Source organism: Trichosurus vulpecula, chromosome 8 (genome assembly GCF_011100635.1).
Source record: "Trichosurus vulpecula isolate mTriVul1 chromosome 8, mTriVul1.pri, whole genome shotgun sequence".
NCBI classification, from domain to species: domain Eukaryota; kingdom Metazoa; phylum Chordata; class Mammalia; order Diprotodontia; family Phalangeridae; genus Trichosurus; species Trichosurus vulpecula.
The window spans coordinates 77,772,026-77,799,838 of NC_050580.1; the positions used below are offsets into that span (position 1 = coordinate 77,772,026).

Sequence of the window (27,813 nt, forward strand, 5' to 3'; positions counted from 1 at the left end):
AAGCAAACAGTACATGCTTAATAAATATTTGCTGAAGTAAAACTAGTACAGAGAAGCCCTCTGGATGGGAAAACGATTTAAATGAACAACTCTTTGAGTGCCTGTTACATCCTAAGCCTCAGATTTTCCTCTTCCACAAAATAAAGGAGTCAGACTAGGTGGCCTCCAAGATCCCTTTAAGCTTGAATATAAGCTCTCCTAAAGCCAAGGCCTGCCCTCAAATAGGCTGTCAATTGGCCGGTTTCACACGCTCAAGATATTAATACAAAAAAAACCAGATAAATAGTACAGAGAATAACTATATACAAGGTTCAGAGAAGGAAGGGGAAGATCACTTCTAACTTAGAGAGGTAGAAAATCCGGGAAGGCTTCAACAAGGAGGGTGGATGGGCAGAATGTGAATGAGTAGGAAAGCAAGCAGGTGGAGGTGGGCTAAAGGTACAGGATTGGGAGAGGGGAGGAAGGGCTACAGAGCAGATCACTGTGGGCCAGTAGGGGAGACAGGCAAAGCTGGCCAGTTACAGCCTGGGTACCACATTAAGGAATGTGGACTTGATCCTGCCGGCAACAATCAGCTGCTAAAGGGCTGTGAGCAGAGCTGGGACAAGATCCAGTTGTACCAGAGAATGTGCAGGACGGCTTGGGAAATCCAAGGTTTAAGGAGCTGAATCCCTAAAATAGGAGGCTATTTTGGTAGTTAAGGTAATATGGTCTGCACGACTTTGGTGACCGTCGGTTTGCCCCCATTTAGGGGGTAAAGCCGGGCCAGGAGCAGGAAGAAAGGCCAGACAGAATGAACAGAACTCGGTTGGAGGAATGAGTTTTCCAAGAAAGGTTGGTCAACATCAAATGCTGCCGAGATGGAGGGGCTGAAGACAGAAAATACCGACTGTGGTGTTCAGACCTCTGGAGACCCACAAGTGTGTGCCTTCAATGCGGTGGAGAGGAAAAACTACTCTTTTAGTTTTAAAACTGAAGTCTTTCTCAAACCTTGCCATAAAAGCACTTTTCTGGAAGGAAGGTCTACCCCCCTGGCACCTTCGTTCACCCTAAAAGCAGATCCGGTGACCCACCTTTAGTATCAGGAAACTCCCTTAATAAACCCGGCTGCATAGCACCCCCCCACACACACACACACCTTTTACATAGAGAAAAACTGGCACTTGGTGAGACTCGCTTTCTAGACGCAGCTCTAGGATGAACTTGAACAGGCCCCTAATCCTCTTGGGCCTCAGTTTCCTCGTCAGGAAAATGGGCAAGAGGATCTCACGTTATTGGATTCGTGATTTCTGGGAGGTCCCCGAGACACTCGCAGTGAATGAGGCGCCCAAGACCCGATCTCTTCCCGGCGCAGACGCTCAATCGGGGGAGTTTGGTCGAAACGAGCTCACGACTCCCTCGGTTGGGGACGGACAGCTTCCGAGTCCGCTCCAGCCCGCGCCCTCCGGCCGGGCCCCCAGCAGCCCTCTGCGGCCCCTGCGCCGCAGCTCTCGGGTCCGCGCCCAGAAGCCGAGCCGTCCGAGCCGCCGCCCTCCGCTCCGGCCCCGCAGCGCTGGCGAACGTTTCCTGGCCCGGCCCTCGGCGGCCTCGGCCACTTCCCGGCGGGACGGAACAGGGCTCGGCGCTCGCTCGAGGCTGCCCGGACCGGCCGCCGCCTCCTCCCTCCTCCCTCCTCCCCCCGGCTCCCCGTCCCGCAGGGCGGCTCAGCTCTTCCTCCTCCCAACGGCCCCCGAGCCCTGCAGGCAGGGTCGGGAGCCGGGGACGGGGGGAGGCAGAGCCAGGTGAGCCGGCGCCCGCGGTCCTCACCTGCTCGCTTGCGGGGGTGTCCCGGCGCAGCCGGCCTCTCTCGGCGCTGTCTCCCCACGCAGTTGCCCATGGCCGCGGCTCAGCCCGGCCCCATGCACCGGCAGCGGGCGGGCTGCTCCTCCGATGCCCCGAGCGGGTCCCGGGCCACTCCGGACTCAACTGCTCCGGCCGTTCGGCATCGGTTGTTGCCCCCCTCGCTCCCCGGGGCGCGCTCAGCCCCAGCCGCCGGCTCCGCCACAAACTTTGCAGGAGAGCGGGCGGGAGGGCGTCTCCCCCGGCGCTCAAGAGCCCGCCCCAGGTGGTCGGGCCAGGGGGGCTGCGGCCGGGAGCGTCCGGTAGAAGAGACCAGGGAGAGAGAAGAGGGGCGGGTACCGCGGCTAAGGCGACTCCGACCTAGCTCCTGGCTCCCATCTGAGTCCGGCCCCGGACACTGTCACTCACCTGCTAAGCCCCGCCCCAGCCTGGCCCGGCCCGGCCCTGCCTCCGCCCCCGACCCAGGTGAGCATGTGACCGTTGGCACCGCCTCCCGGCCCGGTCCCGGCTCACTCATTGGGCTCCCCCGAGGGGGCGTCCCATCCGGGCCCCACCCAGCCAGGTACCCGCTCCACCGCCCGGTCTCCACGAAAGTCTGCTTAGCTAATGGTCTAGAGCGGTGTGCCGGCCTGCCCGCCTTTCGAACCAGCTGAAATCTCCGGGCTCTTGACCGTTCCCCTCCGACACCCGGCCTTTCTCTCTCTCTCTCTTTCTCTGGGACTGTCCGGCCGAGAAGGGGGCAAGCACGTGACCTGAGCAACCCGCCCTCTCCTGGTTCCTCGCCACGTGATTGTTCGGAGTGCGCATGCGCGAGGCTGCCCCGGCGTTGCTGTGGGGCTGCCTCCTCTGTCTCTTACCCTTCCTCCCCCTCCCAATTTCCGATCATGGCGGCGGCCGCTGAGGATGCACTGGCCCAGGCTGGCGCCCTGGGTGGCCTCGTCCAGGACTTTGTGGTCGGGCAGCAGGATGGCCCGGCAGCCGAGGTGGCGGCAGGTACATCCGCGCTGCAAGCTGCGGGGAGGGAGCGGAAGCCGCCTCAGGCGCCAGCGGGGACGGAAGCAGGCGACGGTTGGGGTGGGCCTGGGGACGGAAGCCGACGAGGGCCGAGCCGTCCGGAGAGGAAAAGGGGCTGCGACAGAGCAGGGCCGGGGAAGAGAAGGAGGAGGTGTGGGCCGGGAGACCCGGCGCGTGGCGTGGGCGAGCTGGAGCAGGGAGCCACGTGGGCTCCGGGAGCACGCTCTGGCCTTGGGCGGGATGGAGACGGGGAGGGGTCCTGGGAGGCGACGCTAGGTCTGGGGGTCCCCGACGGCCTCCCGGGCCCAGGGCGCTGGCCATGGTCCGGCCTGGGCGCTTTCCGTGGGCCAGCCCATTGTGTTGGCCTCTTTCCTGGGGCTGGCCCTAATGGAGCTTTCAGACCTCCCTAAACTTTGTCTTGCCTCATCCACGCACGTTTTCGTCCGGATACTAGGATAGGAAGCTAGGACATGGCTCCTTTAGATAGAAGTCTTCCTGGAGAGTTAGGTTATAAGGCCCTCTGATCCCGTGTTAAGTAACATAATAACCGAGCTGGAGTGGAGGAGTTTGAACATTTCACCAGTGCGACCAGACACCAAATGTCTAAAAAATTAAACAGCCCAACTTTCCGAATATTCCAGGAAAAGGTAGGCTCCTTGGTTGAAGGGACTGTCATTTTGGGGTTTAAAAAAATACCCAGCACACTGATTTCGAAAGCTGTGATCCAGAGCTTAACCTTTACTCTGCGCAGGGGGAGGCCTTAAAAGGGAGGATGTGCTATTTGCTTATTTCTGACCCTTCAAATTTGTGAATGCTGAAAACTAGGTGTTTGAATATTTCAGAGACAGAGGAGGAGTTTATATAGGGACCAGATCATGAAATGAAGTTGATAAAGGTAAATCTGTGTATTAAAAATATCGATTGAATAATAGTGCCCAGCTTTCACATTTTAGTAAACCCTTCAAATTACCAAACCCCTAAAAGTTAGCCTATCTAGCTAAAGCCTGTCACACTAGCCCCATTATAATTAATTGTCAATGGCCCTAGGTCGGACCACATTTAACACTGTTTTCTTTGTTCTAAACAAAGTTCCCTTCATTAAATTAATCCTGGGTGGCCCTTGTCTTTGGTGCCTTTGTAACCATCTCATAGGCAGGCTGGGTTTGTAGAAAGTGCTCTGCATTTATTATCTCCTTCTGGGCTTTAGTATCCAACTCTGTCGTTTATCTCTGACCTTGTACTACTCATTTAACCCCTCTGAGTTTCAGTTCCCGTATATATAAAATGAGGATGATACCTCACAATGTTCTAGTGAGCAACCTGCTTTGAAAACTTGAGAGTGCTATATAAATGTAAGCTTTTATTATAATTTGTAGGTGTCTGCTGTTCTTTCCTCCAAATTCCTTGCATGAGTTATGAGATGGGGTTGCTGTTCATGAGCTTAATCTTTTGGGGGACATTATAAATAAACCAATTAGAGAATAATACAAGAGTATAATAATTATCAGGGCTGCTTGGTGGCACAGTGGATATACTCCTGGGCCTGAAGTCAGGAAGACTCATCTCCCTGAGTTCATATCTGACCTTAGACACTAACTGTGTGACCCTGGGTAAGTTACTTAACTCTGTTTGCCTCAGTTACATCATCTGTAAAATGAGCTGGAAAAGTAAATGGCAAACCACTCTAGTATCTTTGCCAAGAAAACCCAAAATGGTGTCATGAAGAGTCAGACGCAGACACCACAGAAACGACTGGCCTTAATAGTTACATTAAATTGTGAGGTTGTAAAAATAAGGTACTCCAAAACTAGAAAAGGGGAAAAATCAGTTTGGGCTTAAAGGCTTTTCTAGTTTAGCATCTGCACAGTGATTGTGTCAATCTGACTTGAGCCCATACTTGTAAGGTGAATGGGATTTGAGTAGAATGAGATGAATGAATGAAAAAGCTTTGGGTAAGTGCTTACCAGCGCTCTGCTAAATGTTGGGTTGTATAAATACGAAAGTTATGACTGCCCCTACCCTCTGTGGGCTTACCTCCTTGTTTGGGAGACTATATCCTGAGGATATTTTCAAGTTAGGTGAATGAACAAAGGTTAGAGGGGGATAGAGTGAGGACATTAGCCTGACCCAAACCTAGAGTTGGTTTTGGGGGGAGTGAGTAGTTTAAGATAAAATTCTGTTCAAATGGGACTAGCTTGTGAGGGGGAGGCCTTAAATGTGTTTAGATTTCAGAAATCTATATGAAAAGCTACCAATAAGCACATCCGCTGACTTATTCTGCTTCTAGTCAGGGTACCTGCATTGTACTAAACTGGGGATCCAAAAGGCAAATACCTAGGAGTTCACAGTCTAGTAGGGGATGCAACATGTGAATAACTGAATATAAGCAAAATGTGCACAGGGTAAATTAGAGAAAATCCCAGAGGGAGGGAGGAAGGAAAGAACCCAACTTGGAATTTAAATCCTGATTTTTTGATAGGACTGTGAGAATGTAAGCTCCTTGAGGGCTGGATATTTTCTTTGTATCTTTTATATTGCCAGTACACTGATTGTATCATGGTTGTTTGTGGGGCTTTTTGGTGTTTTTTAATAATCCACAGCCTTTTCATTATCTTTTTATTCTCATAGAAATAAATCTTCACTAGAGTCTGAGTGAAAAAAGGTTGAGAGCGAGCCATCCTACACACCACCTCCAAATTAATCTTTTTAAAAATCTTGCTTTCATAACCTTTTGCTTGAGTCTTCAGTGGTTCCCCATTCCATATAGAATAAATTTCATACAGCAAATATTTAGGTGCTTATTGTGCTAGATGCTGGTGATTGAGAAACAAAAACAATAGTTACTGCTTTCAAGCAGTTTACATTCTTCTTAGGGGAAAGGAATATAACACAGATAAGTACATGCAAAAATATTTCAAGAAAGAGCATCACAGCACTAACTGAAGGGGAGGGGTCAGCCGAGGCTTCCTATGGGCTATGGGAAATGAGCTGTGCTTTGTAGAAAGGTAGGGATTTTTGAAAAGCTGGGGTGAGAAAGGAGGATCTTTCTGACTTGGGGGACCACGTTGCAAAGGCACACAGGCAAGAGATGAAATGTAAGGTATGGGTAACAGTCCACTCATTTGGGATAGCATGACATTCAAGGGCTCTCCATAGTCTGGTCCCATGTTCTCTTCATACTCCTTCCCTGAATGAACTCTTTATTCCATCCAAACTTGTCTACTAACCATTCCCCCCACATTTGTGGGGCTTTCTGGCTTCCTTGGCTCGTGTTATTTCTTCCATCATCTCTGCTTTAGAATATCTTACCCCATTCTTGGAGAGCCAAGCCATAGAAGTATTTGCTCTCCCCCAGTTATCTTAGTCATAATGATTTTCTCCTTTCTCTGATGCCTAAAAAACTTTTGTGTTCTGGGCCACTCATATGGTAATTTATTCATTACCTCGTTTTCAGTTTAGTAGTGTGCCTTATCTCTTCACATCCAGTCTGAAGCTCCTGGAAGGCAGGCATCAGTCAGGTTTTTAAAATCTTTGTATCCACATTGAGGGTAGCAGAAAATTTCGCCACATGAGTATTAAAAGAGAGGAAGGATTTTTCCAAGGAAGAATGAACAAGCCTCCAAGACTACTCAGTCACCCAGATTCACAACCTTCACATCATCCTCAGCTCCTCACTCTCGCCCCACGTATCCTTCCAGCTGCCAAACACTTATCATTTAAATCCCCGTCTTTCCACTCACAGGGCCCTACTTCATTCAGGCTCTCATCACCGCATACCTGGACCATTGCAATAGCCCTTCCTTCCTTCCTCCCTCCCTCCTTCCTTTCTTTCTTCCATTAGTCAGTTCCTGTTCCATTTTGTTTGTTTGTTTGTTTTGGAGGGGGGGAAGGCAGGGCAATTGGGGTTAAGTGACTTGCCCAAGGTCACACAGCTAGTAAGTGTGTCAAGTGTCTGAGGCTGGATTTGAACTCAGGTCCTCCTGACTCCAGGGCCAGTGCTGTACTCACTGCACCACCTAGCTGCCCCCACCTGTTCCATTTCTGATGTGGATCGGTTTGCCTAGTTGATCATCATCTGTCTTTCCCTTCTTTCCCTTCCCCTTTCCTTTTCCTCTTCCCTTCCCCTCCCCCTCACTGTATTGGTGCAGGCACTCAACCACTGCAGCTCAGAACACCTGAGCTCAAGCCATCCACCTGCCTCAGCCTTTCCACAGCAGGGAGATTATAGGTGGGAACCAGCGTTCTCTCCACGTCCAGTCCACGCCCCTCAGATCCCTCAGTGATCTTCCTGAAGCCTCACCATGTCATGCCCTGACTCCCTTCACACCAAGATCGAGTATCAGCTCCTCCGTTTAGTGTTCAGTGCTCTCCACAGCCTTTCCCCATCTTGTGCTTGACTCCCTTGCACGCCCTGCACAGTCCAGTCCAGCTGGCTCTTGCTGACACGCTATCTCCATCTTGTATTGGCACTAGCCATGTTCAGGTGTGAAATGCTCTCCTCCAACACCTCCATCTCTGGCTTCCTTCAGTGGCTCAGGCTCCATTCCCACCTTCTGTAGATCTTTCCTGTTTCCTCAGCTGCTAGAGCCTTCCTCACTGAGATAACCTTCCATCTACTTGGAAAATGTCTTCTAAGTACCTAAGTTATTTACATGTTGTCTCTCTCCCTCCCCCATTAGAAAGGGGGAGGGGGGATTCCTAGCACAAAGAAAGATTTTAACAAAATGCTTATTTACTGGCTGACCAAAGGAGAGGCAGGAATCACGTGACTGGAAGGCAAAAAGAATTATAAGAAGTAAGGAAGTTGGAAAATGGAACTGGTTTGGAGGTTGGGAATAAAGAGCCTGATTCGGGGCATGTTCAGTTTAATAATGCCCTTTTTTTGATTTGCTACCATTTTAGTCTTCAATAAGAAAACTATTATCACTGTATTCACCCCCTTCTCGAGATTTCTCTGAGGGGACATACTATTCCTGAAACAGAAAAAAAAAAAGATTGAATTAGACAATAATGAAACAACTAGTTTTGCCCTAAGTCTCAGAGATGCTTGTAGCATCCTAAGCAGGAAAGGCAGTCCGAGATGGTGGGCGAGACCAAGCCAGAGTTGCCTGCTATTTGGTGAATTCTAGAGAGGTTGCAGCTCAGTTCAGACAGAAGTCTGATTGTGTATTCTATGTCTGTGCTCACATAAACAGTCCTTTGACCCACTTCGCATCTCCGCGCCCTGCTACAGAGTAGTGGGGTTAATTTAGGAGATGCTAGTAGGCAGGAATGGCCTATATTTAAAGGGACAATTATGCGGCAGTGCTGAGTCCAGCCACAAGTTCGGATTCTTGACTTTCTTGACTCCCAGACTGTATTTACCTGTTTCTTTGTGAATCTGTGGAATTGGAAAAAGTTGTTGGAATGTCAGGATTTTAAAATAGTGTATTTTGAAATATTTTCTAACTTTACTCATGTGCTGCTTCTCCTGAATTTTCGCAACTTTTTTTTTTCATTTGTTTGTAGTACTGCTTTAATTCTATTTGGGACAATCATGGCTGATCAACTAATGAGAAGCACTTATTGTATATCTGGCACTATGCTGAGGCCTTGGACATAGAAATACAAAAAATGAATAAGGCCTGCTCTCATCAAGTTTACATTCTTTTAGGGGTGTGGGCATGAATCAGGCAGGCCTTAATCATATTTCTGAATACAAATAGGGCACATTTCAATGGTGATGGCATGTTGAAAGTTGGAAAAACATTTTTTATTCACAAAATTGTAGAGGCACCTGCATCCCATTAAGCAGTCTCTTCCCCTTTGGTTTTTGGAATTGCATGAGGTTTTTCTAAAAGATAACAAAAATGATAACTGACATTTATGTAGCACTTTAAGGTTTACAAAGCACTTTACATCCATTATCTCATTTGCTCTTCATAGTAACCCTTTGAGGCAAGTGCTGTCGGTATTATTTGCTCTTTTTAAAAATATTTTTCCCAATTACATGAAAAAAAAATTTTTTAACGTTCTATTTTGAAATTTTGAATTCCAAGTTCTCTCCCTCCTTCCCCTCCCCCTACCTTGAGACAGTAAGCAATCTCATATAGGTTAACCATGTGCAATCATGCAAAACGTTTCCATATTAGTCATAACAGACCAAAAAAAACACCCTACAAAAAATGAAGTTAAAAATAATAAGCTTTGATCTGCATTCAGACTTGTCTCATCCAGACTCTGGATGTGGATAGCATTTTTTATCATGAGCCCTTTGGAATTGTCTTGGATCATCGTTATGCTGAGAAGAGCGACGTCATTCACAGTTGATCATTGTACACGATACTGCTATTCTCCTGGTTCTGCTTATATCACTTTATGTCAGTTCATGTAAGTCTTTCTAGGTTTTTCTGAAATTATCCTGCTCATTATTTCTTATAGCACAATAGAATTTCATCAAAAACATGTGCCACAGCTTGTTCAGCCATTCCCCCATTGATGGGCTTCTCCTCAATTTCAAATTCTTTGCCATCATAAAAAGAGCTGCTATGAATACTTTTGTACAAGTAGGGCCTTTTTCTCTTATTTTTTTTTAATCTCTTTGGGATACAGACCTAGTAGTGGTATTCCTGGATCAAAGGGTTTTACATTCATTCATTTAGCAGGAAACTGAAGCAAAGAGATTTTCGGTGACTCTAGTAGTCACCGAGATGCCTTGTCAGAGGCAGTAAGTGAAGCCACACCTTCCATGACTGCAGGTCCAGGATTCTCAGCACTGTACCGCTAAGTTTCTCTCAGGATGAATCTTAGTCCTGTGTCCACAGGAGGATAGCAGGGCTTTGGATGAATCAGATCAGTGATGCCTATCTCTACCAATAGGTATTGGTCCCCAAGCTTTCATGTGAATGGCTGTTAATAGGAAGTGCTTCTCTGGCAGTTGTTAGAATCAAATCTTGGATGTGTGCCTTAGTGGTTTGCTGGGCTCTTCTATTGGACAAGGTTTGGAGCAACACTAGCTCCAATTCACTTCCAAATCCCATTTCCTTTATGATGTAAAATGCAGAAACAAACATTTCTCCTCACTTGTAGCTGAGGAGATAAAGGTAAGCTTTGCTTCTGACTTCATTAGTTTGTCGATACTGTTAGCTATGCTAATGCTTCTGTCAGCTTACCCCTTCTCTCACTTTGCATCCTGCTCATTTTTTCCCTTTGGTTAGCAGGGGTAGCAGCTGGCTCATCCACATCCTGGCATAAGAAGGAGTGTGAGTGCCTGATGGCTGAATTGGTGCCAGTCACGAGCTGTGAATCCCAACTAAGGAATCTCTTTCTCCTCTGCCTCATTGAACTTTACCCCATTCTTCAACCAGAGCCAGTCATATCTTAGCTCAGAAACTGAATTCTGATGCTCTGAGTCCTGAGGCCAGACAGAGATTCCTGTTTACAAGGCTCTACCCAAGAGAAACTGCTCCTTATTCTTTGAGACTTTCTGTCCACTCTCTCCAAACTTTTCTATCACTTTACCTAGTTTAACTGTGCTGCTCAAAAATTGACCTGACTGCCTATAGGAACAGATGAATTTAGACTCCAAAAAGGTCCCTGGAACTAGGATGTATTCAGTGTTGTTCCTTTTCTTGGTCCCTCCTCACTTAATGAGGGTTAGAACAAATCCTTTTATTAAGGGGTTTTGTTCTGTGAAGTTTGAATTCAGTCAATGGGCCACAGGTTCCCCACCCCTGCTAGGTACATACACATACCCTTGTGGAAATGATCTTATTTATTACCCTCTCGCTCTGTTTTCCCCTTACAATGTGAGCTCTTTAGATCACTACTGAAGTAATGAAGTTGCCTTCTTAGTTTATCTTAGAAGAAGAATGGCTTGTGGTCTATCTTGTAAATGGATTAAAGAGAGAACCACTTTTGTTAGGAGTTATCATTTGAATATGGCTAGAAGCTGAAAATGTTTTTATTATAAATAACTTATTGATATGCACTGTTTTAAAATTGATTACTCAGTGTATTCATGTATCTCATCCCCAGAACCTTTTGTTACAATTGAAGTTAATCTGGCAACTTGTAAGTGAATTCATTTTTGTATTAGAGTCCCATCTTCTTATAAAAAGTTTTGTTATTAATTCCTTAGTGGAATCTCATCCTCCTAATGGGAGAATGAATAATGCCAAGTATAAAAAATGGATTCTGATTTTCTGTTTGTACCTGAGTTTTGTGTATATTTCAACATGACAATTGCCCAACTTAAAATTTAAATTCCCTGGTCTGAAAGGTTCCAAATTTTATTTCCCAGTAATAAACTTTCTAACTTTCACTGTCTGACCTGCTTATTGGCAAAGTAAATTTAAAATTGTGTTAAGATTGATTTTATAGGAACTTTTTAGCAGAGAATTTCTACTAGTGACCCGAGTGGAGAAGAGCTATTCTGAGACCACAGGACTGCATCTGGTGTTTCCAGAGGAGACACATCTATGAATTTTATTTTGCTACTTATTTTTCCCTATGCGCCTTTTATCTGTGAGGTCTACTTATCAAAGAGATTGCCCCCTTTGATTTTGTCAAAATGTTACCAAAGGGATTGCCTCCTTTGATTTTGTCATTCTTTTTCCTCTCCCATAGTTAGAAACCCTTGATGAAGTGTTTCTCTTATCCGTTAGTGATTCATTGAGGAGGCCAAGCCTTTCAAGAATCAAATTGGGGAATGTAAGAAATGATTATTAATAACCAGTATCTGGGGGAGATTCAGAGGCTCTTCCCTTTTTCTAAATTCCTAATTTTAAAAAGTTCACTTTCCTAGAAGAGAAATCTAATGATTTCTTTTTTTATCGGTCACTACCGATAATGAGATTGTATGCACTCTGCTCCACCTTTGTCAGACCTCACCCAAACTTGTGAGGAATTTAATCTAGGGTGGGGAAGCCCACTGCGTTCTATTCAAGACTGTGTGGAAACTGAGCCTTTTGTCTAGATAGCCCAAGGCTGGGGGTAGTCTGAATGGAGATAGTTTCTCTGTGCCAGGCTCACTCAGCCCCACTGACCACCTGCTGTGTCAAAGGGTATATAAACACTGAGCCCCTCTGCCGTGATTATCTTTGCCCTGAGAGAGGTAGTCAGCTGAACTTTTATTAATAATCTTCTGGCCTTATTAATAAAATGATTAAATTACCCAGGGAAAAAATGTCTTTTGGGGAGAAGAGATTCCAGGCAATCAGAGAACCCACTTTATACCAATTTAGGTGTCAGGAAATGGTGGGCATATTTTGAAGGCAGAGTTGTGTCTGTTTTATATGTAATGGTCAAAAGGTCAGGGTAGCCCAGTATACTTCTTCCTAATTGCCTTTGTAGTCTTTAGCACTGAGCATGATCCTCCATCTCAGTCTCTTTTTCTGACTCATCACCCCCTCCCCCCACCCCAAGTATAGGTGGGCCCTCTTCTCTTTGCACTTACTTGGTAACCTCAGTGGCTCCCATTGACTTAATTATCATCATCTCTATGCAGATGACTCCCAGATCTATATATCTAGTCCCAGTCTCTCTCCTGAGCTCCAGTCCTGTATCACTGACTGCTTATTAGACATTTCAAACTGGACATCCCATAGACATCTCAAATTCAACTTGTCCCAAACAAAACTCATCCTATTTTCTCCAAAATCCGCCCCTCTTTGGAACTTCCTCCAAGTCTTTTGAGAGCACCACCATTCTTCCAGTCTCCTAGCGTCAGCACCATGCTCATCTCCTCATTCTTGCTGACTCCATATATCTAGTAGAATGCTACATCTTTCCATTTCTTCCTCTGCAGCATCTTTCAAATATGTCCCTTTCTCATGATTCACTTAGCTAGCTCCTCCCTTTGTTTGTGGCCTCCTTCCTGTCTCCCTACCTGGAGATTCTTCCCCTCCTAGTCTGTCCTTCACACATCTGCCTCTAGAATAAAAGAAAAGCTTTGGCACTCAGAGCTCTAAGCATACTATTGTCACCCCCCAGGCTTTGTTACTTTTCCTCATACTGTACTCCAGCTCCAATTTTGTGGCCAGGACTCATGCTTAGAAGGGACTCCTTCCCCCCCACCCCCCCTTCTCCCTTCACATCCTCTCTGTAATAAAGGAAAAAAAGCATCAACCAAAGAGAACAGAAAGTTCACTCAGTCATCTGTTATGAAGGCAATGTTCAGTTTCTTCATCAAAAGACAAAAGCTGCAGATTTTCAAGTACTCCTTAATGTACATAATGGAGAGCGGATGTACTATTTCATATGCCATCCTCTTTTTCTGTTCTTTGTGTATAGAAATGTTCGTATTTGCTGGTCTCTGATTAAGAACTGAATAACAAAAATTAAAAGTTTATGCTACAAAAAAGTCAACTCAAATACCACCTTCTACATGAAACCTTCCAGGCACCTCTAGCTCCTAATGCCTTCCCTCCATAAACTATTTTCTGTTTATTTTTGTATTGATTCTCTTAATACCAAGATACATCCATACTATCTCCCATAAGCTCCTGGAGTTGGAGTTATTTCAATTTTTTGTACTTGTATCCACAGTGCTTAGCACATTACCTGGCACACAGTAGATACTTAAAAAATGCTTATTGATTGATTGGTGTACTTTTAAGTAGAACCATTGAGCCCAGTGGCAGATATTTTTTTGTTCACATTTCTTTTTTTTTCCCCCTCTAGATGTGAAATCTGGTCGCTGTACTGTGTTACAAGTGGTGGAAGCCCTTGGGTAAGAGACCTTGTTCGGGGGTGCTCATGTCTTTACCAAGCTATTTTCCTACATTTCTTGATGTAAAGCTGATCTTTCTTGTTTTGGAAATGGAGAGTTTTTTCCTATCCTGGAATATAGTAGTCCCCTACTCACTCTCATTCAGTCCCTTCTGCTGCCTTGCCTTCAGACCAACCCACTGTGTAGTGTATATAGACTCTTAAGTAGGCTTTATGTCAAGGAGAAAATACCGACTGTTCTGTCAGCCTAGGAATGTGAGCTCCAGGATCCAGTCCACGCCCTTCGAGAAGGTGCAGCGAGCGGGAATGCTTTGGGGCACATTGGTGGCCTCACCCCATAGGTACTGGAGGTGCCAGTCAGCCTGGAGCTGGTTTACAGAGCAGAGGTGTAGGGCTCCTGTGCTGAGGCCTCAATGGCCTTAGCCAATGATAGATAAAGTTTGAGGAAGTAACCAGAGCAAAAGGACAAGTCTATGCGTACAGCCTTTTGCTGGGGAAACAGCCTCCAAGTAATATTGAGTAAGCCTTCTGTGCCTCAGACTTCATGGACCATATTTACTGATGATTCTGTTCAGATGCTTATTATTAAAACTAGTGTGTCCTTCAAAGTGGATGCATTACAAGGGCAGAGGGAAAACCCACTGAGTAACTCTTACACCCCCGTAAGCTGGTCACTTTTTTCTTCCGGGCGAGTTTCCCATGGAATTAATTGTCAGGGGATCATTTTATTATCCTCTAGTCCTAATGATAACGTAAATCTTTATTCTGACCACGTCATCATTCAGCCAAGCCCGGAGGATCATTATTCTTCACTGAGACCTTGATGATTATTGGTCTTGCTTTTACTACCTTTCTCACATGACTCAGTTTCTGCTCTGTAAGTCAGTGTTTCTGTGCCTGGGCAGAAGCTGCTAGAGAAAGGGGAATTGGGCACCTGATCATTCCCCAGAATGGAAGTCCAGCACTGTTGCACATCTCAGGTAACCCATGAGAAAGGCCAAGTTGGTGAATAATAATAAAAATTATTCTCATTCTTATTATAGCATCTTAATATTTCTATAGAGATGAGATTTGCAAAATGCTTCTAGGCACATTAGGTGCCAAACCAAGTATGTCTAGAAAAATACGTTGTACTCAGCATCCCATTTGTTCTTAACAAGGTACCCGATATCTGTTTTGTCTTGGTGCCTGGAGCACCTCGGCTCCATGGAAATGTATCCTCTATACCAAGTTCCCTCATATGTGGCTAGGTTCTGTTCTCATGCCAAAGAATAAACGTATACTACAGCAAGATGCCATTTATCCATGGGCTTGAGCAGAGCCCTTCCTACCCCCTTCTTCCTTCCAGGTCCTGCCTGGAGAATCCAGAGCCCCGGACTCGTGGTCGAGGGATCCAGCTTCTGTCCCAGGTGCTACTTCAGTGTCATCCCTTGCTCCTAGAAAAGGAAGGTATTGCTCTCATGAACATGGGCTTCTTCCTGGATTGTTCAGTCAGGGCTCTCCAGCTCTACTTCAGCTGTCCTCATAGGAGCTGGGGGAACCAAATTATCACAGAAGGGTATGACTGGCAGCTCTTAGTCTCCACTCCTCACTACATGGTACACTTGGCAGAGTATCTGAATTGAGAATCTGAACATACGGAATCCAATCATAGCTGTTCTTTTGAATCCCTGTGTGGCCTCAGTGGAGGCAGGCACCCTGGTGAATTGGAAAGGGTCACAGGACTCCAGATCCCAGTTTTGCCACTTTTACTACCTGGATGACCTTGGGCAAATCATCCAGCCCCTCTGAGCTACAGTTCTTTTTTTGTTGTTGTTGTTTTTTTTTGGGGGGGGGGGCAGGGCAATTGGAGTTAGGTGACTTGCCCAAGGTCACACAGCTAGTAATTGTGTCAAGTGTCTGAGGCAGGATTTGAACTCAGGTCCTCCTGACTCCAGGGCTGGTGCTCTGCTCACTGCACCACCTAGCTACCCCTTACAGTTTCTTCATCTGTAGAATGAGGGGTTTGGAAAATGATCTCTAAGTCTCTTTCCAGGTATTACCATTTTCCCCAGTCACTTCCCATGCTTCAAGTCCTTTCTCTGCGGTGCAGGAAGACTAGCAGTTTCCCATTATTATCTCTGTGGGGTAGAAAGGTGGATTAATGAAGTGTCTGAGTGCTTTGAGATCCTTAGAAAGAAAACAGTCTCCACAGTTTTGCTCGCCAGGAAAGAACCCTTTGAGTTATATCTCCAAATGGGAGACAGCTCTTGGAGAAATGAGTCAAGGGGAATTGGCTCTGGCCTTTCACCTGATGAAGTCACGATAGTGGGGCAGAAGGAGGACTTCGTGGGGGGAAACATTTCTTGGTGCAGAGTAAAAGAGCAACGATACCTTAGTGACTCCTACCGATGGGGATGGGGGAGCTGGCTGTGTTTTGTTTTTTTTTGAGCGGGTGCCCACTCATGCTGGCTCTGCCTTTTGTAGTGGTACACCTGACCCTGTTCTATGAGAATCAGCTCAAGGACCATCACCTGGTGATTCCATCTGTCTTGCAGGGTCTGCGAGCACTGGTAAGTGCCCCCCAGAAGAGCAGTACCCCTTATGCCTCTCAAAACACAACCGTAGAGCCAGAGAGATATGGAAGTTAGAGCTAGGCTGAAAGCAGTTGGGTCTGTTCTGAAGATCCTGACCAAGGTCAGGGCTGATGGTGGAGCTGATTTTCTCTCCTTTCTTTGCATCTTAGATCAGTACAGGGTGCTATGCCACTCTCTTGCTAATGGAGCCTTGTCCAGGGTTCTCAGCCTGGAGACAAGGCCTGAGGAGTATATGAGGTGGAAATATGTGTCCTCTTTTGCCTATAGAGTATGTGTGACGTGCTCCCTCCAGGCCTGGCTGTCTCTGTGCTCAAGGCCATCTTCCAGGAAGTGCACGTACAGGTGAGTGCCGCACGCTGTCTTGTCTGCCTCTTTCCTTTCTCCCTGTCACCCCAAGGACCTCTAAGGAGCTAAGACTAAGCCAAGAGATCAGATGGCCAAAAAATCCTAGTTGTGGCCTAAACCATTCCAGAACTCCCTAGACTGGGAGGGCAGCCCAGTGGCACAGGGGGAGAGAGCACTCTGCCTGATGTGAGGATGACCCTGAGTTCAGTTTGGGCCTCTGGGGCAAGTCATTGAACCTTTTCAGTCTCAGTTTCTTCATCTGTAAAATGGGGGGGGGGGGGTATAATCATAGCGCCTACTTCACAGGGTCATTGTGAAGATCAGATTAGATAAAATATAAAATGCTTTGCAAACCTTCAAATGCTAGGTAAATGCGAGCTATTTTTTTTTTTTATTAAATTTTTAGTTCTAGAATGAATGTACATGGGCATTCTATGCTTACGTGCAAGCATGTGTGTGCCCAGATGTTTCTATCTAGTGGCCTGTGCTTTTGCCTGTGTGTGCCTAAAAATCGGGTTGGGGCAGAGTGAAGGGAAGTACAACTGCTCTGTTGCTCGACCTAATAGCTAGATCCTCTCACTGAAACTACTAAGGGATTGGCCTGGCCACTGGAATAAGGTCTGTTTGGAAGCCCTGGGGTTGGAAGAGGGCTGTGCTGACTTATCACTAATTCACTTTCCTATTCACCATCCACTTGCCCACCTCCCCACCCCAGTCTCTGACACAGATGGATCGACACACAGTCTACAGCATCATTACCAATTTCATGCGTACCCGAGAAGAAGGTGAGAGGCAGCACTGCCTGGGAAGGCAGGGAGGCAGCCGTCACATCTCACTTTCTCCTTTGCTCACTGCCACGTCTTCCCTAATCTTACCCACTCTCATGAGACTAAGCAAGAGGATGAAATATGCACAAATAGGCAATATGAAAATCAGTCAAGACAGGAAAGATTGGGCTCTCTTGGGGGACTTTGCATCGAGTAAAAAGGAGGGTATATTTGTGTTTACGTCTTCAAAACTCCCACACAGACCTGTGTTGGACTCCTACTTCTTTAGCAGTGGGTATTTTACTTTGAGATAGAAAAGTAAAAGACAAACTCTGGGAGGTAAAGATAACCAAAAATGAATATACAACAGGAGAAAGCCTACAGTCCTGTGTTTCATAGGAAACAATGTTGGTTTTGTTCATTCCCTCCCCAGAGCTGAAGGGCCTGGGAGCCGATTTTACTTTTGGCTTCATCCAGGTAATGGATGGGGAGAAAGATCCTCGAAATCTTCTGGTAGCCTTCCGAATTGTCTATGACCTCATCTCAAAGGACTACAGCTTGGGTAAGGTCTAAAATTGTTAAGTCAGGTTAAGGCCAAAGGATGAAGAAGATTGTAAACCAGCCTAATCTTCTGTTTTTTTCCTCTTAGGGCCCTTTGTAGAGGAACTCTTTGAGGTGACTTCCTGTTACTTTCCTGTTGATTTTACTCCAGTGAGTATCTTCTTAGAGGGAATTGTGGAAACACTTGAGAATGGAGGAAATTTTGACTAAATAAGTGTTTATTAAAAATTTTCTGTGTGTTTCAACATTGTGCTTAGTGCTGTGGGAGTGGGACATGGGAGGTGGTGTGAAGTGAGTCTGGAATGGTTGGGATGTAGGTAGGGGCTTTGGTTTCCCCCAGAGACCCTACATACTGGAGAGAAGTGTTTATGCTACCAACAACAGAGCCCTTGGATTTCTTATTTTAAAAACTTATTTTTAAAAAAAAAGCCCCAGTGGGTCTGGATGTGGTGGGAGCTAATAGTCTTGAAGATCCTTAAGGGATCAGGAAAAGAAAACCATCTTCTGCATGCTGGTATCAGATACTGAGGTAAGTCCTGGGTTTCACCAAAGCAGGCTGGAGAGTTTGAGGCTCAGGATTGGGTTTGACTGAGAGGAGGAGCTGTACAGACTCATCACCTTTCTATCTCCTGTAGCCACCTAATGACCCCCATGGTATCCAGAGAGAAGATCTCATCTTGAGCCTTCGGGCTGTTCTGGCTTCCACACCACGATTTGCTGAGGTGAGTTGAGCCCAAGGAAGGGCCTCATGGGAGCTGGCTAAGGAGCCCTCATGCTTGGCTCTGGTTGGCTCATTTTTTTAAGCTGTAGAATTATTTCTCATACGGAACAATAAGACCTGAGGTATAGAACATGGGAGAGAGGAAGGTCCTTGTATATTCTAAGGAAGTTACTAACATTTCACAAGTGCCCTCAAGACCTCTCACAGTGACATTTCTTCTGTGATTTTCAAAATACTAACCATGGGAGTTTTTCTGGGGGTCCTGTAACCCAGTGCTGTCCTGGGCGATGAAGATCAGAGTATTCCAATTACCTGGCAACGATGCCATGATGTGGTAGGATGATAACTTAGGACCATAACCCTGTGGTTTGAATGGAGCCCTTGGGCAAAGTAGGATGTGTGTCTGTAGTGCTGTGGTTCACCCAGGAGCACTGGAAGCCCTAGGGCACTCAAGTCTTTAGTCTTCTCCCATAGTTCCTGCTGCCGCTGCTGATAGAAAAAGTGGACTCTGAGATGCTCAGTGCCAAGCTGGACTCCTTGCAGACACTGGTGAGAGAACACTTCTGCTGCTGGCATCTTCCTGCCCTTTGGAGGTCAGGAGTAAGAGTATAAAAGGGTGGAGATAGTGCTCAGTCTTCAGATGAGGACCTAAGAAGGTAGGGGAATATTTCATTGGGCTTTCGGAGGGATCACCCTTTTTGTGCAGGCAGGCACAGATCTGAGCTTATCAGGGCATGATAAGGGATGAAAGGGAAGGTGAAGGTGACGGCCCCCCCAGCAGGTGAGCTCTTAATTTATAGGTGAGGAAGCTCTAGATTTTCTTGTTAAGGGCTCAGGACAGTGATACACCTGACTCACCTCTTGTGCCATTGCCCACAGAATGCCTGCTGTTCCGTGTATGGGCAGAAGGAGCTGAAGGACTTCCTGCCTAGCCTGTGGGCTTCCATCCGTAGAGAGGTAACTATTTCCCAGGGAAGGGTAGGGGGAGAGCTCTGCTAAATAAGCAGAATCATAAGAATTAATGATGGGTCTCAAGTGTGAGGGCTAGGACTAGGCCGGTCGGAAGAAAACCCATACTGTGTCTTTCCCTTCTGCTGCTTTGGGTCAAGGCAACACACCAGCTGCAGGCAGCAAGTGGAAGGGCATCCAGTAAGCCACTGGAGAGGGAACCTGCTCTGATGTGAGCTGCTGCCTCCTGACTAAGGCTCCCCAAAAGCTCTTGCTCCCCATCTCTGCTCAGAAGGTCACAAGACCGGTTTGAGCAAGCAGAACCAGGGAGAGAAAAGTGTTGGTGTAGGGGTTCCCAGACAGCTGTAGTTCCAGATATTTTCAATCAGACTTTTGTACCCATTGGGCCTTTCGATGGGATAGTGAAAATGTTGCTGAATTTGGAGTCAGGTGACCTGAACTCAAATCCTGGCTCTTGTACCTATTGTGTGACCATGGTGAAGTCACTTCATCCTAGGCCTCATCTGTAAGATGTTGGATTAGCTGCTCTTTTTCAGTCCCAGGATCAGTGGAGCATTTGTACTTACTAAAATAGCAGGGCATTTGTGCTGAATTGACTTGAAAGGGTTGCATACCAACCACTGGTGGATGTAAGATGGTGAAGATAGCACAGTGGAATTCTTTTGGAGTCAATTTCAATTTGTGTTCCTCCAGGGTTCCCAGATCTTTCAAGAAGGGAATATGTTGGGTGGGGTGTTGCTGGTTCAGGGTTTAGCAGCTGTGGTACCCCTTCCTTTACAGGTATTTCAGACATCCAGTGAGCGGGTCGAGGCTGAAGGACTGGCAGCCCTGCAGTCCCTGTCTGCGTGTTTGTCTAGATCTGTGTTGGAGGCTGACTCAGAGGATCATCTTGACTCCTTCCTTGGCAGTATCCTAGAAGGTAACTGGACCTGGGGTCAGAAGGGCAGCCAGGGTGATAGGACTGAAGTTCCCTGAGGTGGGGCAATGGGCCCAGTGGCCTTCCTGTACTTATGGCTGGAAACTGCCTTGGGAAAAACTAGCAGCTCATATCCACTGAGCCGCTTGTCACCATCCAGTATTACAAACTAGGGGAGCCCATAGCCTGCTGGTCCCCTTATGATGTGCTGCCTCTGCAGACTGCAGGCACCACCTGTGTGAACCTGACATGAAGCTGGTGTGGCCTAGTGCCAAGCTGTTGCAGGCAGCTGCGGGTGCATCCCCTCGGGCCTGTGACCGCATCACCAGCACCGTGATACCCTTGCTTCTGGAACAGTTCAGTCGGCATGGCCAGGTAAGGGAATGGAATGGGAAACCTAGTGAGGGGAAGGCAAACCGGCTTTGCATGGCAGCTAGTTTAAAAGACCTTTTGGGTCCTAATAAATAACCTTTGACTTCAGTTTCCTTTATTACTGTGTAGAGCAGTCAGAGGCGGACAATTCTAGAGATGCTTCTGGGTTTCTTAAAGCTACAGCAAAAGTGGGGAAATGAGGACAAAGGTGAGATCACTTGTTACTCCAAAGTACTGCCCTGGGGGCTGGCTGTGGGGGGAGAGGGGGGGAGAATTTGCCCCCACACCCATAGTAATGATGTGCTGTAATTAAAATTGTGCTCTCCAACACCAGCAGATTGGGAAGTCAAAGGCCTTTGCCTCACTTGTTGGTTTTTTCTGCCACTAGAATGTCTTCGGTTCCCTCTCCACAGATGAAATACCTCTCAGTGGCTTCAAGACTCCCTTGTGCTCATTGGTGTCCTTGGCCCTGGCAGACCCCAGTACACAACTCCAGCTTGTTGGCATCCGTGCTCTCACAGTCTTGGGTGCCCAGCCAGGTACATCTCGAGGGAATGGGGGTGGGTACATTCTTCCCTCAGAGGCTTCTGCAAAGAGCACTTCCATCAGTGCTGACCATAGCTCCAGTTACTCCAGATATTTGTTCATTTCCTTTGACGGACTACAAGGAGTAAAAGGTGAGGGTCCCCTTCTGATTGCAGGGCTGCTGTCTACTGAGGACCTGGAATTGGCGGCTGATCATCTCTACAGGCTGAGCTTCCTGAAGGAGGATTCGCAGAGTTGGTAAGACACTAGAGATAGGGCCAGGCTTCGTTGGAAGTTCTCTCACTTGCCCTCAGTTGGCAGCCTTGGTTTTTCTCCCTGGCTCTTCTCCATTATCCTTGAAGTCAAGGCCTAACTTTGGCCCTGACTACAGAAATCTTTCCCAACTTTTAGGAACAGAATATCTGATCTCAAGTCAGAGGTGGAATAGTCCAATCCCAGCAGACAGCTTAATACTGTCCCCATGCGCATTACTTCCTCTGGACTTGGCAGCCACCCTGGGAGAGAGGCAGAGCAGAGAAGATCCTAGTTTGGAGGTTGTGACTTGTGCCAGGAAGGGACTGAGCCAGCATGTCATAGGTCTTCTAGCCCCCTAGGTCATCACCCAGCTTCTAGAGCTTAGCCAGGGAAGCCCCACGTTGAAGATTCTGCCAAATGATCATCCTCAGTGCTGGCCCAACAGCAGATGGGTTGCTGCTTATTGCCAAGCCTAAGCTGATGTTGTTCCTTCTGTGCCCCTGGCAGTTTGGCAGCAATGGAAGCATCAGGGACGCTGGCTACCCTCTACCCCACAGTCTTCATTAGCCATCTGGTGCCCCGGCTTGCAGAGGAGCTTCATACAGGTGCGTGGTCCATAGGCCCCTGTGCCAGGAAGGGGGAAGGAAAATGGAAGGAGAGGGGGGAGTCTTGGGGGCCATCAGGCTTATAACAGTAGAGTCCTATCTTTCTGCTTCCTGTCTCCAAGCCCTGAAGGATGTCCATTGAGGCAATGAAACCTTGTCCCATGTGTTGCTGTTTCCAGGGGACATAGAGTTGGCCAGTGGGGAAGGACCTTCACATCAAGCCAGACGCTTGCGCTGTCTACAGGCCCTGTCAGCTGTCTCTACACATCCCAGTATTGTGAGGGAGACCCTTCCCGTGCTGCTGCAGCACTTCCGTCGTGTGCACCGAGGTAACTGACAGGAGCAGTGGAGGCAGGTGGGACTCTGAAGTGACGGGTGCAGAAATTGTCCTCAAATGTGAGCTGGTGGGTGGGGGGAGGGGAGGAGGTGTGTGCCATAGGGGCCTCACCATCTCTGTGAGCACTCAGTTTCTGTCTGCTGTATACTTTCTCTATAGGAATATCCATGTCAGTAATGATGGCTGGATGAGAAAGAATAGGAAAGAAACCTTTTAAATTATTCTTAGAGGAGCGAAAACATTTTACTCTTCATAAACACTGATAAATTGAAAATGTTCGTAGTCTTCCCTACAGGAGGTGACTTTCAAAAAAATCTCAGCAAAAAATGAACCCTGACTTTTTCCTTGTTCACAGGGAATAATGCGGTCTCTAGCGAGGTTATTGCTGTCTGCCGGAGTCTCCACCTGGTGGCTGGGCAGTGCCAGCAGGAGCCTGAGAGTTGCTGGTACTTCCACCAAACAGCTGTACCTTGCCTGCTTGCCCTGGCTGTTCAGGCTTCCATGCCAGGTAACCTGACTTTCCTCTTCCCTTCTCTCTGTGGGACTTTAGTGTGACCTAGCACTGCCCCCCTCAGGGAAGAGCCGGTAATGCAAAACAAGGCGGGATCCCAGACCTGGAGCCAGAAGGGCCCTTCAGGGTAATCTGGTCCAACCTCCTCACCACCCAAAGGGCTCAAGTCAGTTGCCCGATCACCCAGAGAGTAAAGGATAGAGCTGAACTGAGGCAGCCAGCTCCCTGGGAGCAGACTCCAGGTGTGATGAATGCCATCAGTGTGCACTGATTTTTCTTTTCAGGCTTACCAGGTAGTGTTTTTCTTTCTATCTTTCTGCTTATTTAGAGGAATGGTATCACACATACTGCTGGCAGGGAGGGCCCAAGTCAAATGAAAACATAATTGGGAAGTATTAAACAAAATGAACACATATACAATAGACCATAGAGATGCTGCTGCTCTGTGGTTTGCTGAGGTAGTGGCCCCATTTCTGCTGAAATTTGCCCCAGTGAGTTCAAGAACCTGGAGCTTGTGCTCATTAACAACGTTACTTCCCTTTAGTAGGCTTCATTTGCCGATCTACAAAATGAAGAGGTGAGACCAGATCATCTCAGAGGCTCATTCTAGGCCTAGTGACCTAGTCTTAGTTGTGACATTAGTACAATTGATGGCAGTTTTTTCCTTCATCTTTACTGGAGAGGCTGCATGTGAAACTGGAGGCCGCTTATGGATCTATTAAGTCTGATAACCTGGCTTAATTTAGTCTTTTCCCTCTGGCTTCCAGGATTATAGTACTTGGGAGCGTAGAAGGGAGAAAATTGACAAGTGTAGCTGGAGTCTTAGCCTAAAGTTACCACTCCAGATGTTACATATGTCATCTGCATCCTTCAGTCTTGTGGTGATTTCTAACACAGTGCTGCTGTTGCAGAAAAAGGCCTCCCCAACCTTGGGAAGCTGCTGTTGGACGAGGAGGTCTTAGCTGCCATGGTCTCTGTCATCAGCACAGCCAGCACCCACCTAAGTCCTGAGTGAGTTTGATCAGGGAATGTCACATCTGGGAGAAAACTTGGCCTTTTAGCCTGGCCTTTTGTCCAGACTTGAATCTATGTAGGCCAGTCATCTTGGGGAGGCATTTTAGAGGAGAAGATCTGCAGGATTTCCTGGCTCAGTTAAACTAGGCACTGCCTTCTGTTCCCAGGCTAGCTGCTCAAAGCGTCGCCCTTATCGTGCCCCTTTTCCTGGATGGTGATGTGTCCTTTCTCTCTGAAAACAGCTTCCCCAGCAAGTTCCTCCCATTCCAGGTAAGGGAGTAACAGGACATAGAATAGGATTCCGCGCTGTGGTGTGTGCTTTCTGAGCTAATCTAGGGTGAGGGAAGGAAATTCAGCCCTGGGAACGCATGGTGCTTTGCAGTGTGGGGGCAATGAGTTTCTCCTTCCTTTATAGAATAGCTCCTCAGAACAGAAGCGGCTGGTTGCACTTCTCATGGCCTTTGTTTGCTCTCTGCCCAGAAATGTAAGTGAACGGGATCTTGGGGGCACAGGATTTAGCCTTGACCCAGGGAAGTGGAACCCAGAGTGACCTTGGGGTTGAGATGTTACTCTGGTTGAAACTGGTCCAGACACTTTCTATTCCCTAATCTTCATCCTGGCTCCTGTAGCCGTGCCTTGCTAAGTGTTTCTTGGAATTCAAGTGCTTCCTGGGCCTGTCCCATGACCTGGACTCTCTGCAGGTGGAGATCCCTCAGCTGGACAGGCTAATGCAGGAGCTGCTGACTCTGAGCTGCCACCACGATGGGCTTTTCTCCTGCACTGCTGCTGCCAAGTGCTTCGCAGGGCTACTCAACAAACACCCAGCAGGTACTGGGGGCCTGGCAAGGCTTGTGGGGGCAGCAAGATGCAGATGCAGTCACTGGTTAGAAGTCTCTTCCAGTTGTTACTGTAATGGAGGGCTCTTGGTGCTTTTTTGGTCATGGACCACTTTGGCAGGGTATTAGAGCCTTTGGACCCCCACCTCAGAAGAATGTTTTTAAATGCCAAAAATAAAAGTACCTGAGATTACAAAAGAAGCCAAGTGTATTGAAATAGAAGTGTAATTTTTACACATCCCATGTGCCACCCCTACTTTTAAAAAGTGACTATTCATGGACTGTTTGGACTCCAGGTTAAGAACTAGTCCAGTTTGGAGCTACCCTGGGCCACGCAGGAGCCTCAGCAGTCTGGCCTTTAGCAGCAGTGCTATGGGCTGACAACTTGGGCTGGGGTGGGGGGGCGGGGCGGGGCTGGATTTGTATAAAAGAATCCATATCCCCACCTCTGTTGGGTCGGGGGTAAGAAACTAGATGGCCACACACTTCAGCGTTCCCCCCTCCTTTCTAGGGCAGCAGCTAGATGAATTCCTACAGAAGGCTATGGAAAAAGTGGAGGCTGGCCTGAGCCCAGGGCCTTATCGTACTCAGGCCTTCACACTGCTCCTTTGGGTAAGGGAAGAGAATGGCCTGGCCTGGGGTGGAGAGCCAGGTTGTCTACTATGGTCTGAAATGTACTCTGAAGCTGTGCAGATAGGTTTTTATTTGGGGAATCACTCTTGAGTTTCTCTAATTCACAGGTGACAAAGGCTCTAGTGCTCAGATACCACCCTCTCAGCTCCTGCCTCACAGAGCGGGTAAGAAGTTTCAAGGGGATGAAGCCCTGAGTCTGCTTGGACAGTCACATTCACCAACACCCAGATTTACAACGTTCCTTCATGACTCCACTCAAATGCTTTGGTTTCTCTAGCTAATGGGCCTTTTGAGTGATGCAGAATTGGGCCCTGCAGCGGCTGATGGCTTCTCCCTGCTGATGGCCGATTGCCCGGATGTGCTGCATCGAGCTGGCCACGCTGAAATACGCATCATGTTCCGCCAGCGCTTCTTCACGGATAGCGTGCCTGCCCTCGTCCAGGGTTTCCATGCTGCTCACCAGAGTGAGTCCTTTTTTCCTCTTGCTGGCCAGGTTCTGTTGCATCTGGACTCTTGCCCTGCCTTGCTTTTTTAATCTTGATGAGTTTTGTGCCTGTTGGAATGCCTTACGCGTTAGGGCCGGGTCTAACCGTATGTCCCAAGAATTCCCAAGTAATCTTACCTTTCTTATAGATGTGAAGCCACACTACCTGAAGGGTTTGTCTCACGTACTCAACAGCCTGCCGAAATCCGTGCTTCTGCCAGAGTTACCAACAGTGAGTCCCTGGCCTTAATAAAATGGAGGGCAGAAAAGGGGTGCTGGGATGGGTCCCCTCTGACTGTTCCTGTTGTCCTTTAGTTACTCTCCCTGTTGCTCGAGGCTTTATCCTGCACAGATTGCGTAGTACAGCTCTCCACCCTCAGCTGCCTTCAGCCTCTTCTGCTAGATGCCCCACAAGTCATGAGCCTTCACATTGACACCCTCGTCACCAAATTCCTAAACCTCAGTTGTAGCCCTTCCATGGTGAGTATATTCCCAATGGTTTTTGTAGCTGAGAGCCCTCTTCTTCCTGCTTTATCATTCCCCATATCTCCTTGTGTTTGTTCCAGGCCGTTCGGATTGCTGCATTACAGTGCATACATGCACTCACCAGGCTGCCAACTCCCGTGGTAAGGGCCAATAATTCCCATTTCAAAGGGAATGATTGGACATGGGTCACTGATGATTTGGGAAAATGGAACCCACCCAGGTATCCTGAGTCCTGTGCTTGGAAATACTGAGTACCTATCAGCAGGGTTCCCACTACCTCTCTGGGTAGTCAGGAACCTTATAAAAGCAATAGGATTTACCTTCACCTTCCTAGTAAACCAGTTCTGCAGCCCCAACAGGTGAAAAAAATAGAGAATTCCTTCTTTATCAAAATCTGCTCCTCAGAGAGCTACACCCTGGGTGACAGGCACCTGTCCTTCCACAGCTGCTGCCCTACAAAATGCAAGTGATCCGGGCCTTGGCTAAGCCACTGGATGACAAGAAGAGGCTGGTGCGCAGAGAAGCAGTGACTGCCAGGGGGGCATGGTGAGCATCTGGGGAATGGGAGACTTTGGGCATAAGTATGGTTGCACACTAATGCGTCAATGTCATCCCCTGTTCTCACACCCCACAGGTTCCTCCTGGGGAGCCCAGGCAGCTGAGACTTGTCAGGCCTTGTGCCCAACAACGCTGACAGACAACGTAATCCAGAGTCACTGACCTGTCAAGGCGTCTTCCTACTGAATGGGCCCTGGTCCAGGGAGGGGAAACCATTGGTCCCCTCTCCCAACATGGGTTCAGTCTATGCTGCATGGCTGTACAAGGAACGCAGTATTCCTCATTGCTAATGGATATCATGAAGTGACTATGTGGGGCCATGGGAGTGTTTTGGCAAGAAGAGACCCTGCCTGGGTAGAAGCTACAGAGTGAAGAGGACAAAGTTGTATGAGGGTAAAGGAGACACCTGGGTACCCCTACTGAGGAACAAATGTGAGTGATTGGCCCTAAGGGCTACAGAGACTTTGTATGTTGTGTGTGCGCCTGCTAGAGAATAAAGACATCTTTTGGTTATGTGGCCACTACAGAAAACTCACTCACCCCCAGCCCAGGAGCTCCAAGCCCAGCAAGTTCTCACTTAGGAACTGTAACTCTGAGGCAAGGGGCAAATGAGGAATTTTCTAAAATAGAGTGCTAGGGACAGGTAATAAATGACACCTTAGGCATTTACTCCCTGATGGCCTGAACTATCACCACTGTCCAGATGCCATAGGCCAACTCTTCTCTTCCCAAGCACACTCAAGAAGCGTTAGAGCTACAATATGGTAAAAGGGGCTGAA

General features: G+C 47.5%; 2 protein-coding genes across 4 annotated transcripts in view; one reads left to right on the forward strand and one right to left on the reverse strand.

Moving 5' to 3' along the window:
• UBTD1 (ubiquitin domain containing 1) overlaps window positions 1-2,877 on the reverse strand; it is a 53,826-nt gene extending 50,949 nt beyond the window's left edge. The window contains exon 1 of the mRNA XM_036735204.1: window positions 1,807-2,877. Coding sequence (XP_036591099.1) covers window positions 1,807-1,876 — 70 coding nt within the window. The 5' untranslated portion in view covers window positions 1,877-2,877. The remainder of the gene's footprint in view (window positions 1-1,806) is intronic.
• Window positions 2,637-27,547, forward strand: MMS19 (MMS19 homolog, cytosolic iron-sulfur assembly component). Of its 3 annotated transcripts, none has more exons than XM_036735200.1 (31): window positions 2,637-2,832; window positions 13,516-13,564; window positions 14,912-15,012; window positions 16,030-16,115; window positions 16,407-16,481; window positions 17,200-17,269; window positions 17,685-17,813; window positions 17,901-17,962; window positions 18,448-18,534; window positions 19,008-19,082; window positions 19,413-19,490; window positions 20,283-20,421; window positions 20,639-20,793; window positions 20,920-20,998; window positions 21,204-21,329; window positions 21,492-21,573; window positions 22,078-22,175; window positions 22,355-22,504; window positions 22,868-23,020; window positions 23,935-24,034; window positions 24,205-24,307; window positions 24,453-24,521; window positions 24,739-24,865; window positions 25,385-25,485; window positions 25,614-25,670; window positions 25,784-25,970; window positions 26,140-26,222; window positions 26,306-26,470; window positions 26,557-26,616; window positions 26,922-27,022; window positions 27,111-27,547. In XM_036735200.1, exons 1-31 carry the CDS (start codon window positions 2,724-2,726, stop codon window positions 27,136-27,138), a joined length of 3,084 nt encoding a protein of 1,027 aa, XP_036591095.1. In that variant the 5' UTR covers window positions 2,637-2,723; the 3' UTR covers window positions 27,139-27,547. The 3 variants fall into 3 exon arrangements, with proteins under 3 accessions (XP_036591095.1, XP_036591097.1, XP_036591098.1); XM_036735202.1 differs by lacking the exon at window positions 2,637-2,832 and adding an exon at window positions 2,935-3,500; XM_036735203.1 differs by lacking the exons at window positions 2,637-2,832; window positions 13,516-13,564; window positions 14,912-15,012; window positions 16,030-16,115; window positions 17,200-17,269 and having other exon boundaries at window positions 16,420-16,481.
• The last annotated feature ends 266 nt before the right edge of the window (window positions 27,548-27,813 follow it).